This window comes from Xylocopa sonorina, chromosome 1, assembly GCF_050948175.1.
Source record: "Xylocopa sonorina isolate GNS202 chromosome 1, iyXylSono1_principal, whole genome shotgun sequence".
Classification (NCBI taxonomy): domain Eukaryota; kingdom Metazoa; phylum Arthropoda; class Insecta; order Hymenoptera; family Apidae; genus Xylocopa; species Xylocopa sonorina.
In genome coordinates, this window is record NC_135193.1 from 12,245,976 (window position 1) to 12,258,879 (window position 12,904).

The window sequence follows — 12,904 nt, forward strand, 5'->3', positions numbered from 1 at the left end:
GTCGTGTGTGTTAACTCGACAAACTTTCTCTACATCAAAGCGAGCCCCGTGGAAATCGAAAGCGGCATCGTAAACAGACAGAAGTTTGGTCGCGTTCATCTCGACCGATTCGCTAGTCGTTTCCTTTCACCTCGTTGTAACCCTCTCATTTTTTCACTCATCGATGCCTACATAAAAAAAAAATCTACAAAAGTCATCACAATCGAACGTTTCTCCGTCTCAATTGAAAATTGAATAACTGTCTTAAATGAATCACGCGTGTGGCGGTAACTTCCCTAGTCACGCGTAGTGGTTCTAGCGAATTAAAGAACAGCGAGGAAGAAGGTGAAGTAACGTGGCGCGTAGGAAGAGAAAACAAAAGCGGCCGTTTAGCGTTGCATTCATCCCTCTGACTGATTGGCCCGCGTCCCCAGCCGATGAACTTTCTCGAATGGCACGGCATCGCGACGTCGGCGTCGCGCAAATGAAATTAGCGATCGAAGCGTCGCTGCCGCTTCGGAGGGAGGGGGGAAAAAAAACCTCGCAACCGTAAACAGGAGAACTTCCGCCGGGAATCGCGGCTAAACGAGCGAAACGCGGAGAAAGGGGTGGAACGAGGGTGAAAGAGAGGGAAAGAGAGATAGATAGATAGAGAGAGAGAGAGAAGGGTCCAGCGTCCCGACGCGCACACAACACACAGCGGTGGTGCGCGACGGGGGTCGGAGGCGTAGGTGGACGCCGCTGTGGAATTTATGTTTTTAATTTAACTCCGTATGACCAACTGTCGAGCCGCGCCGAAAAAAGTGCAGACCGAGCCATTAGCATCGCGCGGTGATATTTCGTCGAATCCGCGAAAACAATATGCTAATGGAGAAGTCGACGAGCGCGAAGAACCGATGCCTCGAGAGCAGCCACGAAGGGGTGGGTTCGCGATCGGAGGGTGACGAACGGCGCGCTATAGGACGGTGGGTAGCGATTCGTGGACGATCGGAGAGTCGTTCTTTTTCCCTTTCTTTTTTTCTTCCTTCTCGCTCCTCTTCAATAGGAAAAAATTGATGGCGCTTTTAGGTGACGATAAGACTGTCTGGAAAATGCGGAACGCTATCCGGTTCGCGGTATTAACGATACTCTATGCGATGACAATTCGTCACTTTGAATGGTACAGTATCAGATAATGATGCGGTGTTTTAATTAGCGAGAGGAAGTGGGAGAATTTATTAATTTGATAGAAAAAGCCCATCCATATCGTACGGTTTCCGTGTTTAATGTCCAGAGGTGTGTGATTAAAATTAACCATATGGTAATTACATTTTTCCTACAAAAGAGCTTTATTTTTGGCGGCGCACGGTTTATTGATTGCATTCGTGTTATTGATATGGAAGCCTGATGAAGCTCCAAGCCGATGCATTCGCCGAAATGTGAATTCACCCATTAAGAAAATATTAAAACCGGGTGCATAAAAATAAAATCAACAACGCATTGTATTCTACGGTTGCGTATTCGCTGATTCTCGCCCTTCAAATATACAGCATACACTTAAACCCTAATAAAATGAAAAATATCGTCAATTTCGCTGCGGAATAACGTAATGAAAAAAAGAGAGAAACGGAGGGAAATATATTTTTCATTGTTTCTTTCAATTATAATTTCAGGAACGCAAGTATAGCGAGTTTCGAGGGACTTCGTCAAAGCCAGCTGGGAAAAAAACGGGAAGCACGACGTTTTCAATAACCGAAGACACGCGACGCGAATTAAAAGGCGAGCGCTTCAAAGCGTCCACAAATATCGTAATTGCTTCTCTCAGGCCAATTTACCACCGCTTTCAATAATCTTAATAATCCCTATTGCTCTCTCGCGCGCGCGCGTGCACACGCACAGAAGAAACTTTATTGCCGTGACCGCGCGTGTATCGTGGACAGGGAAAGCTGACAGAAGAATATGAAAAGCTTCGCGACGGGGTGAAGAGGGTAAGAGGAGGGTGTGGAATCAAACCAGAGTCGAGGGTTAGCTCGAGCACGTTGATTCCCGCATAGGTGAGAAGCCAAACGAACGGGAAGAGAGAGGAAAAAAAAGGAGAAGAAGAAACGAGGTATAACGAGGAATAAGGACGCGACAAAACGTACCAGCGAGGCATAATCCCCGAGGGCGAGAGAGTAAGCAAAGGGGAGCGAGAATTAAACGTCGTCGTCGGGAAGAAGAGGCAAAACGAAAGGGAGCGGAAAACAGAAGGTAAAGAGAAAAAAGAAAGGAACCTTCACCAGAGCCGACACGTCGTGCCAAGACAATACGCGCTGGCGTTCTTTTTTTTTCAAATATGAATCGCGAGAAGCACGCGCGCTATCGGGACAGGCTGAGAGCGTGCTTAGTCACGCGGTCGACTCTCGTCTCCTCGAAATCCGTCGCTGGATCACGGGAATAAATCAGCTAATCGAATATTTATTAGAAACTCCTTACGGCTGGCATTAAACGAGCCCACCTAAATCTCCTCGAGGCCATACGCGCTTTCGTATGCGCACAGATACATATTTACCGCGGATACGTACCGCAGAGAAAGATCAACCAGCGAGCGCTGCCTCGAGAGAGCACGAGGGAAAGGGGGACGTATTAAAGCGTATCGAAACAGCAGCAGCTGCTGGATACGTAGCGGAAAGAAACAGAAAATCCAGGCGATGGGTGTAACAAACGAGGAGAGAGACCTTGGCGTGGGTGTACCATGGAATCGCGGGTATTAGCGCTTACGGGGCCCGTGTAGGTGTGTAAGAAGAAGTCGAAGAAGAAGGAGGCAGAAGGAGGAGGAGGAGGAGGGAAGAACCAGAAGAAAGAAATAGTAGCTCGCGTGCGATAGAGCGAGAAGGGGTTAGTGAAAGGAGGAGGAGGAGGAGGTGGAGAAGGAACGACAGGAATCGTGGATAAGAGCTGGTGGTGGTGGCGGGGGTGGGTGGTTGCAGCAGCTAGGAGGGGTACATCAGAAACCTGATTTTAATTAGTCCACAGTTTAATTACTCGGCAGATAAATCGTGCACGTGCACCGCATAAACTAGCCGCTTTCATTTTTCCCGGACGCGACCGGGCACGGTCGCGCTTACTTCTACGCCAGGAGAATGCGGGATGGGTCATTGTTGCGAGCGCGAGCGCGCGTCGAAAGAGAAATGACCGCGCTTAAACCGTCATCGAATCGGTTGGATAATAGTCGGACGGGTTAACAGGCTGACAGATCCGGCTGCTTCGTAATCCTTCCACGTCCAGCTTCTCTCCTCCCGCGGTTTCGAGCGAGTTCCATTGAAATGGAGTTCCATACGAATTTTTCACCGCGGCGAGAGTTCAACGTCAGGGTTCACGGTTCAGGGTTAAGGCAGAGGCGCACGGTTCGAGATCGTTTCGATCAACATTTCTCGTTCCCAACCAGGGTTCCAACATTGATATAGAATTTTTTTAAATTTCCAAAGTTCTCATTCATATCTTCATCTCGCAATATGGACATTTTCACCTCGCATAGCTCTCGACTTTACAGATTCGTAACTTACGAATTTCATGATTTCACACCTTCGAATTTAATAACAGAAGGATAACAATCCGGTTGCAGTGATTTAACGTTCGCGCAGCGATCGATCGGAAATAGAAAAGCGAAGCGACTTTCGCTTTTCGTTTAAGCGGGACGTGTAATCAAGGAACGAATCATTAAACGGGAAAAGCGGCTGCGGGGGTAACAATGCCGGGGATGATTCGCTGTATCGCCGCGCGAAGGTGTTAATGCACAGTCAACAAATCATTTTGTTCGTTTTGGGAAAATCTGTTGATGGTACGCCGCGGGAATGCGGAATGGGTCATTGTTGCCGGCTCGGCCGCGGAAAGAGAAATGACCGCGTGCTCCTGTCATCGAATCATCCGGTTCACGGTCGAGATACATGCCGCGTGTATCGATACGCCACCCCACACGTATAATATACACGTCCCTATATGTTTTATAACAGGCGCGCCTCTGTGTTCGTACACTGTGCATGTATGTTTCTGTTTTTCCTTTTTTTCTGCATACAACACGCCGCATATGTACTTTCCGCGCTTCTGGCCGGCAATAAAACAACGTGTCGCGGTGAAATCGAAACTATAAACCACGTTAGGCGTCCCTGGCTCGTAAAATTCGCCCAAATTTCGCGGCAATTTTAATCGCAGGTTCGCGTACAAGACGCAGGTCGCATCGGTTCGAATGTTACGAGCATCCGTGTTCCGGTTTACCGACGATTTCCTTTCCGACCGTTCCAAGGGTACCAAGACACGAAAATGACGCAAGACGAAAGTCGATCGCCAGCAAGACGGAATTTGTTTCATTCAGTTTGAATAACACCGAAGTTCTAATTAATCAGACACGGTTGCACGTCGAACCAAAGATGCAACGAACTATATTCCGGAAGAGAAAAAGGGGAAAAACTTCTCGGGAATTCCTCGAGAGGTAAAAGAGCAAACCGACGGCGACTCTCGTATCCTTCGTTATGAGGCCGCTTGTACCGTCGAGACTGTGCGGTCGAACGATGAATTAAACTTTGAATTTCGCTAATTACAGATCCTGATACAGCGTTCGCAGAAAATCGCCGGGTGTGGGTGTGCAGGTGCGTCGGTGCACGCGGCAAAACCGATACCTCGAAGGAGGAAGCCGATAGGCGACTTCTTTCGCGACACGAATAAAACCGGCGGTACCTGTAGCGGCGTCCGAGCGCAGTCCCGTTAACGGTTTCCCCCATTCTAATTAACATTCCGCGTATTTATTAGACGCGGATCTGCAATTAATCAGGTGGATTCAATTAGCGAATTACCAATTAGCGCGCACGCGTTCACACGCTCCTGGACACCGTTTGAGACCCTGTCGCCCGACCGCTGGCCAATACCGCGCTGGCATACGCCTCGCTGAAATGCCAGTCCTTCAACTTTTCCAACGATTCTTCCAGTTTCTAATCGTCGTCGCTCGATAAGCGGAAGAGACTCGATCGCGGAGCAATTGGAAACGCGGCGCGATGTTTGAGTCGAGTGTTTTACGTAATTATAAACGCAACGGGAAATAAAATGAACCGCGTAATGGTCGTGCGGATAGTACAAAATGAAGTATAGAAAAGCGGTATTTGAGATTGCGGAAGTGTGACTCACCTCTCTTCAGCCTCTTTCATCCACCTCTCGAGGACCGGTTTTATCTTTTGCGCGCTTTTTGGCGTGATGTCCAACTTTTCGAATCTAAATTCAACAACAAGTTATGATTCTTGGTCTCCGACGTTTCGATCGTTAAGGAAGATCAAATTTGCGGACAAACAGATCGCAATTACCACGGCAAAGACGTAAAGACTTGCTCTCGAGCAACAAAATTGCTGTTCGTATCGAAGAAACCGGAACGATTCGATGCGATCGAATTCAACATTCAATTAACGAGATTCTTTGCGTCTTTGTTCGACTAAAGGAGCACTAAGAGGCATGCATTGATTCAAAAACAGGACATTGACAATGCGTGCATGCTTAAAGGTTCTGGTGATGCTGTGTATGATGTTGCCAACGCGCTTCGAGAGCTAGTGTTCTATTCGCAACGGGCACGAACCACAGTCGCAGTGAAAAGAACGAGCGAACAATTTTGACCAACGAAAAAAAAAGAAGACCAAAAATAAAAAAAAAAATAAACCGTCTTATATAAAAGGAACACACTCTCGTCGACGGACGTCGAGCTTCGCGTTTCGTGACGTGTATACACGCGTTGGCGACATCATGCCCAAGTTTGCCAATGCCCTGGCTCGAAGAAATCGTTAAATTTCAGAAGTGCTCCTTTCGCATCTCATTTTGCCAGTAACGGAGTTAGAAATTAGTGAACAGTGCTTTCGCAGCTATACCCAAATATGCCCCATGGTATATAATAATGTAAGCGAGACGTATCGAAGCGAACAAATGTTACGTCGGTCGAAACGAAACGGGACACGAGGTAACCGAGCAGAGAAGGTCGACAGACGTTGGATAGAAAGACCAGAAGATAGAAGATCAGCTCGAGAAGGTATGGAAAGTGAATCGATTCAGAACGTTATGCATGTATACGTATGCACGTGATACGTGTACGCTACTCCTTATTCGGTAAATGAAAACCTGATCAACCCGATGGTTCGATCGATCGTTCCGTTGTGAACATTTTTCTGGGTTCACGAGCTACTTGTACGCCTTCGATATGCACACGACGATACCAATGATACGGATTCGCATGCTTGGGTATAACTGCTATGCTTTCGGAGGATTTTAAAAAAGTTTTAGATTTTTAGGTTGTAAATTAAGTTGCGTGAGGGGTGAACGTACGTAGTTTGCTGCTGAGAGGCAATCTGCGAGGCAGCGTACATCTGGGTAGCCAGGGCACTGGGGAACAATCACCAATGCTTAAATTAGTCGTTACGATAACAATACTAGGATCTATTACAGAAACATTGTTTCTACTTGCCACCAGCACTACCACGGTGGTTCCTTTCGTTTCGTATCTAAAAGATCTCGTAGCCTGGGGGAACGTCCGACTCTCTCGACTCTGTGTACACCGTGATTGGAGAATCGAAGTGGGAATGGCACTTTTTAGGAACCACCGTGGCAGGTTACATATTATACATTTCTCATGGAGTACGATCGCGGCGAAAAAAAAAAAAAAAATAATAACGACGTTCTCTGAGTCAGAATCTGTACTCGAAGGGCGTTGAACGCGATCAAGATATTGATACGTATGCACACTTCGTGAATACCGATGGCTGACTGTCGCGAGAATACTATGTCCATAATGAATTAGTTACTCGAAACCGTCTTAAAAAAAATTTCAAACAACATCACGTCCTTCGTTCGTTTTCCAATGAATTTTCGATAGGATACAGATACGTATAGTCAGGCAAGGAAGCAAAGGAACAACAGAGATAAACGGAGTAACTGAACGTCATAGCAGTGTTTGCGCAATGACGGGATAACCGATTTAATTTGGACATAGAGCGGAATAAAAGGGCCTCGGGTGGGATGAAATGACCCTTCGTTCGAAGAACGTTCAACGAGAGCTCTAAAGGAAGGATGACTTCATCATCGAGTCTCAATAGCCTAGAAATGTATAGATTGTTAGCAGCCAGACGGAGAATCGTCAGTCCCTCTTTTCCCGACTATATCCAGTGACCTGGCACACTGTCGTATCGTAGCCTACTATATCCTTACTCATTTCTATGTCTCATCAGCGACTTTTCGTCTTTTTTTTTCTTTTTCTTTTTATTCATTAAACTCCGCGAGAGAAAGAGATGGAGGGAATCGAAGAGCAAGGGGCGACACTCACCTGCATATGGCACTTTGGCTGTAAGCTGGCCCCTCTGTCACGCTCAGGGCCTGTCCCACTTGGGTCTGCGTCAAACCTAGCGACAATCTGCGAAACTTGAACACCTTCGCGAACTCCTTGATCTCGTCCAGATTGATACCATCGACAACATTGTTCGTGGCTTCGTTGATGGTCGGTTGATCTGCAATTACAGTTTCTAAATCTCTCCTCGGATCTCTTTGAAATCTGTGAAAGCCTACGCTAGCAAGATACGTTTTCACCGCGCGATCGCTTCGTGGCAGAAATGCGACTTTCGTTCCTCGAGAATCTTAGCCGCGAGAAGCGCCAAGCGTTTTGGTAACGATTTAAGCAATTTTCCTAGCCGCTTCGCCCAGAAGCTGCCTAATGACACCGAGCGGCTTCGTTAAAGCGGCTTGAGCTACACCGATTTCTCTCGTAAATCTGTCACCCCGAGCGTACGCGCACGCAACAGAGGTGCTCGCATGCCCCGCAATCTCGACCAGTTCCGAGCGGCTCTCCGCGTCTGGCAATAAACTGCAAATCCTTCTTCCGCGGCGCGCTGTTCCTGCGATCGTTAATTTCCGATCGAACGCGAGCCACTCGTCCTCCGACGATGCCGTACGGGGAAAAAATCGCGATGCTCCTTGACTCCTCTCCGTGTTGCGCCTGTGATCGTTCCGTTTCGTGGAATGCGCCGGCGTTTTCGCGGATTGATACAAGAAATCGCAACCTTGGTTATCCGTGGCCAGGAAGAATGCGAATCGTTAAAGCGCGCAGTTGTCCTTCCCCCCGTTCCTCAAATCGTGAAAGAGCGAATATATTTTTAATGAAATACTTACCGCGGTTATAAAATATTTTAATACCACGGAACACTTGGTACGAGTATTCTTATTGAATCATTGGAGAAAAATTTTAATTATTCGCATTCCGACGGAGGATCGAAGTTTCTTGGGGTACCGCGCTTTGTTAACCTCTTGCGGTCGACGAATTCTTTGGTTTTTCTTTTCTTTTTTTTTTTCTATCGAGCAAGAGAAATTTTCGTACCATTTATTCGTTTCACGCGTTCGTCTCGAACCGACCCCGTGGTTCATTGCAATTCAAATGGTATCGGAGTTTCAACGATTTTTCATCGAGCACAATCGATCCTGATTTCGCGGCTTCCCCGGCGCTAATAAGCCTCTGCCGATTTTTACGGCGAACGACAAAGATCCGCGATAATGAGAGCGTGAATAAGCAACTCGTCTGTCCGTGCGTCTCGAAAATTTACTCCCCATTGTCAGCCCTGTACGTCGCGGCAAACAAAGCGCGCGTCCAGCCGCGTTTGCTGGCCTATGCTCTCCTCTAAGTTCACGAATCGCAGCTCAAGGATCCGCGGAAGATAGGTTAACAAAGCCGCAGATTTATCAAGCTACGTGGCACCGGCAATTGAGAATCGTTAGGCTCGATACGTCGAACTATTGCGAACGTCGAGCGTCAGAGCGGTGTGACGGAGTGCCGGGGAACGATTGTGAATTATTTAAATTATCGACTGGCTCTGGCCGGGGAATCTTTATGGCTTCCCAGAAGGCGGTCTAGGAACGATCTAATACACCGTAATGAGCCGTGCATTGTACGATACATCCTATTAGGATTATTAAAAGCCCCCGCTACGGCCGACAACATTATTATTTATCGGCTTTGACCGCGCGCTAAATGTTGAATCGGCGAGGGAAGGGAACGTGATTCGTGGCAACGAGGCAGGAAGAGTGGCTTAATTTATAATACCCCCGCTGGTGAAAAGTTTGTTCCCGGTTAAGTACGACTCTGGCCGGTCGACGTGATTATTGGAGTGGAACGCGCGAGACGTTTCTTGCGATCGACTAACGACTTCCATGTACTTAAAGGTTACGGTTAACGATTCAGAGCGAGTAACGCGATATCCAAGAAAATATCATTTTTCGAAGAAGTATCGAAAGTAAACAGAGAACTGTAAACGACAGGCATTGGCTTCGTAGATCTCTATCCACGACGCGATTTGATTGGAAACTATGGAAGTAAGTGAGAGTATTCGACGGTGAAGATGAAGAGAAATAAGCAAAGCGTGATCTTACTAGGTGAATCATTGAGATCCTCCTCCTCTTTCTTCGGATTGTGCATGCTGCCTGGGACGGCCTTCGCGCCGGCTCCGCTTGGTCCGTGCGTGGTCGTGATCGTGATTTCCCCGTTGCTGGCCGCTAGTCTGTTCAGCGCCGATGCCGCGGATACGACGGACTCGTTCAAAGGCGACGATTGCTCGGGCCTCTCTCTGTGATGCTTCTCCGTCGGCTGCGAGGGGCCAGAGGGGGCGATGGTAACGGATTAGTAGCTCAACCAGTATCAACGACAATGCTCCATGCTTCTCTTCCACGCCAATTATGCACTTAATAATGAGACCCACCCCCCGCCCCGATCCCTGTTTCTCTCTCCTTCTTTCTTTGCGCCCGATCTACCTCGGCTCGAGACACTTTAGAGTCTAATTAGTGGAAGAAACGCCGCCGCTACGGAATACTTTCTTAACGAGATTGCTTGCTATCGGGGAATTATTCCGCTTGTTCCGCTGATCTTGCGCCGGTTAAGCCCTATCCACCTTCGCGGGGACCCAGCAGATCGTCACGCGGATTCGAAACTCGTTTTTATACGTCGAGGCGCGTGCGTAAACTGGAAGTGGCGTGTCTATCCGAGGATAGAATTATTCGTCTCGAGAATTACGATTATTATCAACAGATAGATTAGACTTAGACGCAACTGGGTATCGCTTGAATCAAGTCTTGATCAGTGTTAGTATCAGACGCAGCGTTAGATCCTTCCACTTCTTGGAGAACATCTCGAGCAGTCTCAATTATTGCGTGTCTTGAATATCGCGAGTAAATCGGGATGAAAGAAAGAATTTTGCCCCAGAAACAAGTATTGCATTCCCTCCTCCTTATTCGTATCAGTGGATTCGTGGATAGTAGTAATTGAAGCGAACAAGCGAAATGTCGACAAATTGATTGCTCCTCGTAGTTTATCGAGGGGTATAAAAGGAGGCTAAAGCACTCGTCTGGGGTGTGCGCGTTACTGTCAAGCTGGTGTTACTCTTAAAATAATCTTAAATTCACGAATAACTGGATAACGCTATCGGATGTTTAATGAAAAAAAAAAAATAAATTAAACCGTGAAAAGTACGGTGACAGGTATCAGTTTATTCGAATGTACCATTCTTTTAAACATGACACACGGGAGTTAAATAAAATCCGTCTGGCACGTCTTGCTGAATTCTTAATGACAGGATCCGACGAGAAAACCTTCCATAGAAACGGCTATATATACATCGTTGATTAAATTATCAGTGCGCTCTCTATTAATAGGATTCGGTTGTCGATGGCTGGACAAACCGTCCAATCATTAGGGCGAAACGACGTTGTTCGTTTCATTGAAGGGGTCAGAAATGACGAGTTACACGCTGCGTACGTACCGTATAGTGATTCATGTGAGAACTGTGTCGATGGCCGTGTTGCTGGGGTGACGTCGTCAAAAGTGGTTGTTGAGAAGCCTGAGCGGCCTGAACCGCCTGTGCGGCCTGTGCCTGAACCGCCTGTGCAGCCTGCGCCTGGGCCGCCTGCGCGGCCTGAAGCAGTTGCTGAGGTTGCATCGCGTTCAGAAGTTGCTGGCTGGCCGAGCTGTTGTTCAGAAGGTGTGGCAAGGCGGCGGGATTTAGCCCTAATCCGGATGCTAAGCTGGGACTTGTTGGAACTGTCACGTGAAAAGAGAAAACCGTGATCCACTTGGGTGTCGCGCGAGAATTTCAAGTCGTAACGATCTCGACCACCAGATTTAAGTCTGTTCTCACGAGCGTCGAGCTCTCCTGTTCTTTTGTGGCAGTACTGTCGAAAGATGGCGTTTCTGTTCGTCTTCGTGGTAAAAAACGAGAATCCAGAAACGGATCGATAAATCTAACACGTCGAAGATAGATCGTCCGCGTGGGTGTGTTAGGAACGACGGAAGGATCTCGCGAGCCGCCACTTAGACAGCACTGCTTCACAGGGAAATAGTACAACCTTTTACCTGTAAATTCACCATTGCTGGTCGGTGTGCTCAACATGCTTTGCGGCTGGGCGATCGACTGAAGGTTTGCCAGGGTCGTAGACACCACCTGGCCGTTGCTCAGCGCCAAGTTCACCATTTGATTATTCGTGACGTGGCTCACCGGGATGGTCAGAATAGTTTGCGTAGCGATCCCTGTCGGGTAGAAAGGGGGCGGAAAAAAAAAAATTGGTTAATCCCTGTACGGCTATAGCGCAAGAACCCGAGCAGACACGGGTATGCTTGATAATTCTATCTCTGGCACGTTCTCGTATGAACGTGTCTCGAATCAATAGATACTTCATTTCCATTATGAACGTAGTCCACGCGTCGTTGATCCAGGAAGGGTAGTAAAGTTATCAGAGTCTCATAGAGGGATTATTAGGCAACCCATAGGGCAGGTAACCTCGCAGGCCAGCGTAGTTGGCAAACTATTATCGTCATCTTAATAGTGGGTACAGGTACCGGCACTGGACTAGGCTGTGAGAAGGACGCCTAATCATACTTAGAATAGTTTCGGGATTACCTCCAGCTCCGCTAATCTGATTACCCTGTACACGCGCTTAATATGATTACTGATCATGAGTACGTACCCGTGTTGGTACCTATAGCTAAGCTAAGCAAATCCCGTATTCCGAACAGCCATAAAAGTTTCACGTTCTGAGGTAAGGTCAACTGACAATCCGATTAACGTTTAGTTCCGCCACGATATTCGACGATAATATTCCGTGTTCGCCGCGAATAGCCTTTCATTTATTTATTTCGCGTACGTGTCGCCGACGTATCTCGATCGCTGTCCCGTTTAATGAAACAAGATTCGAGGGAAGGTTATCGCGATAACGCTAACGACGATGATGCTTTAAGATCACCCGGTCGAACTGTAATTTATGACGGCGGCGAGGTTTCATCCCCTGACCCGTATCTTTTTCAAGATCCTCCGCAATTTCCCGACGAGAATAGCCGGATTCGTCTGACGAACCCCTTCACGGCTTATTTCTGCACAGGCATTTTAAAGAGCTCGAACGTTATTTGCGTTGCCAATGATTCTGATTCGCATGACCTACTGCCGGCAATATAAAAGATTCACTGGCCATTGCTTTCAATCGCGTTCGAATCGTAAAACCGTTCCCCCCAGGCTCTCTACACGACTCCTTCGATTGACACACACAGGACGAATTGGCGCAGAAGTTCACCGTGGCCCCTCTCGTTAAGCAATCTAATGTATATTTAACCGTTTCACATTTCCCTCCGCGTCCGTATAATCCCACTTTGCCACTGGTCCAGGAGAAGATACGAGTCGAGGCCCGCGAGTAAATACGCCGGCAAGTGTTCCCGGACGATCAAACGGCCCCAATAGACGCATAAATCGGGGTATCGATTGTAGCGACTGTTTCTTTGCACGGGACGCGTCTATCAGGAATCAATCGAGCGTTAGCCAGTTACCATCGATCGAGCCGAAAAGCAGTGCAAATATTATTTGCCACCACGTAACTCGTCATCCCACCACGACCGGTCCATATCCACGAACTTCAATCCACT

At 47.7% G+C, this 12,904-nt stretch overlaps 1 protein-coding gene across 5 annotated transcripts in view; it reads right to left on the bottom strand.

The window, feature by feature from the left end:
- Positions 1–12,904, bottom strand: part of Pdm3 (POU-domain protein pdm3) — a 147,479-nt gene that overhangs the window by 801 nt on the left and 133,774 nt on the right. For 4 of the 5 annotated variants that reach the window (XM_076894484.1, XM_076894468.1, XM_076894460.1 and 1 more), the window contains 6 exons: positions 11,348–11,521; positions 10,758–11,035; positions 9,376–9,589; positions 7,286–7,466; positions 6,292–6,348; positions 5,116–5,199 (listed from right to left, as the gene is read on the bottom strand). In XM_076894484.1, the coding sequence (XP_076750599.1) occupies positions 5,116–5,199; positions 6,292–6,348; positions 7,286–7,466; positions 9,376–9,589; positions 10,758–11,035; positions 11,348–11,521 (988 nt within the window). The remainder of the gene's footprint in view (positions 1–5,115; positions 5,200–6,291; positions 6,349–7,285; positions 7,467–9,375; positions 9,590–10,757; positions 11,036–11,347; positions 11,522–12,904) is intronic. The other variant, XM_076894476.1, reaches the window with a different exon arrangement.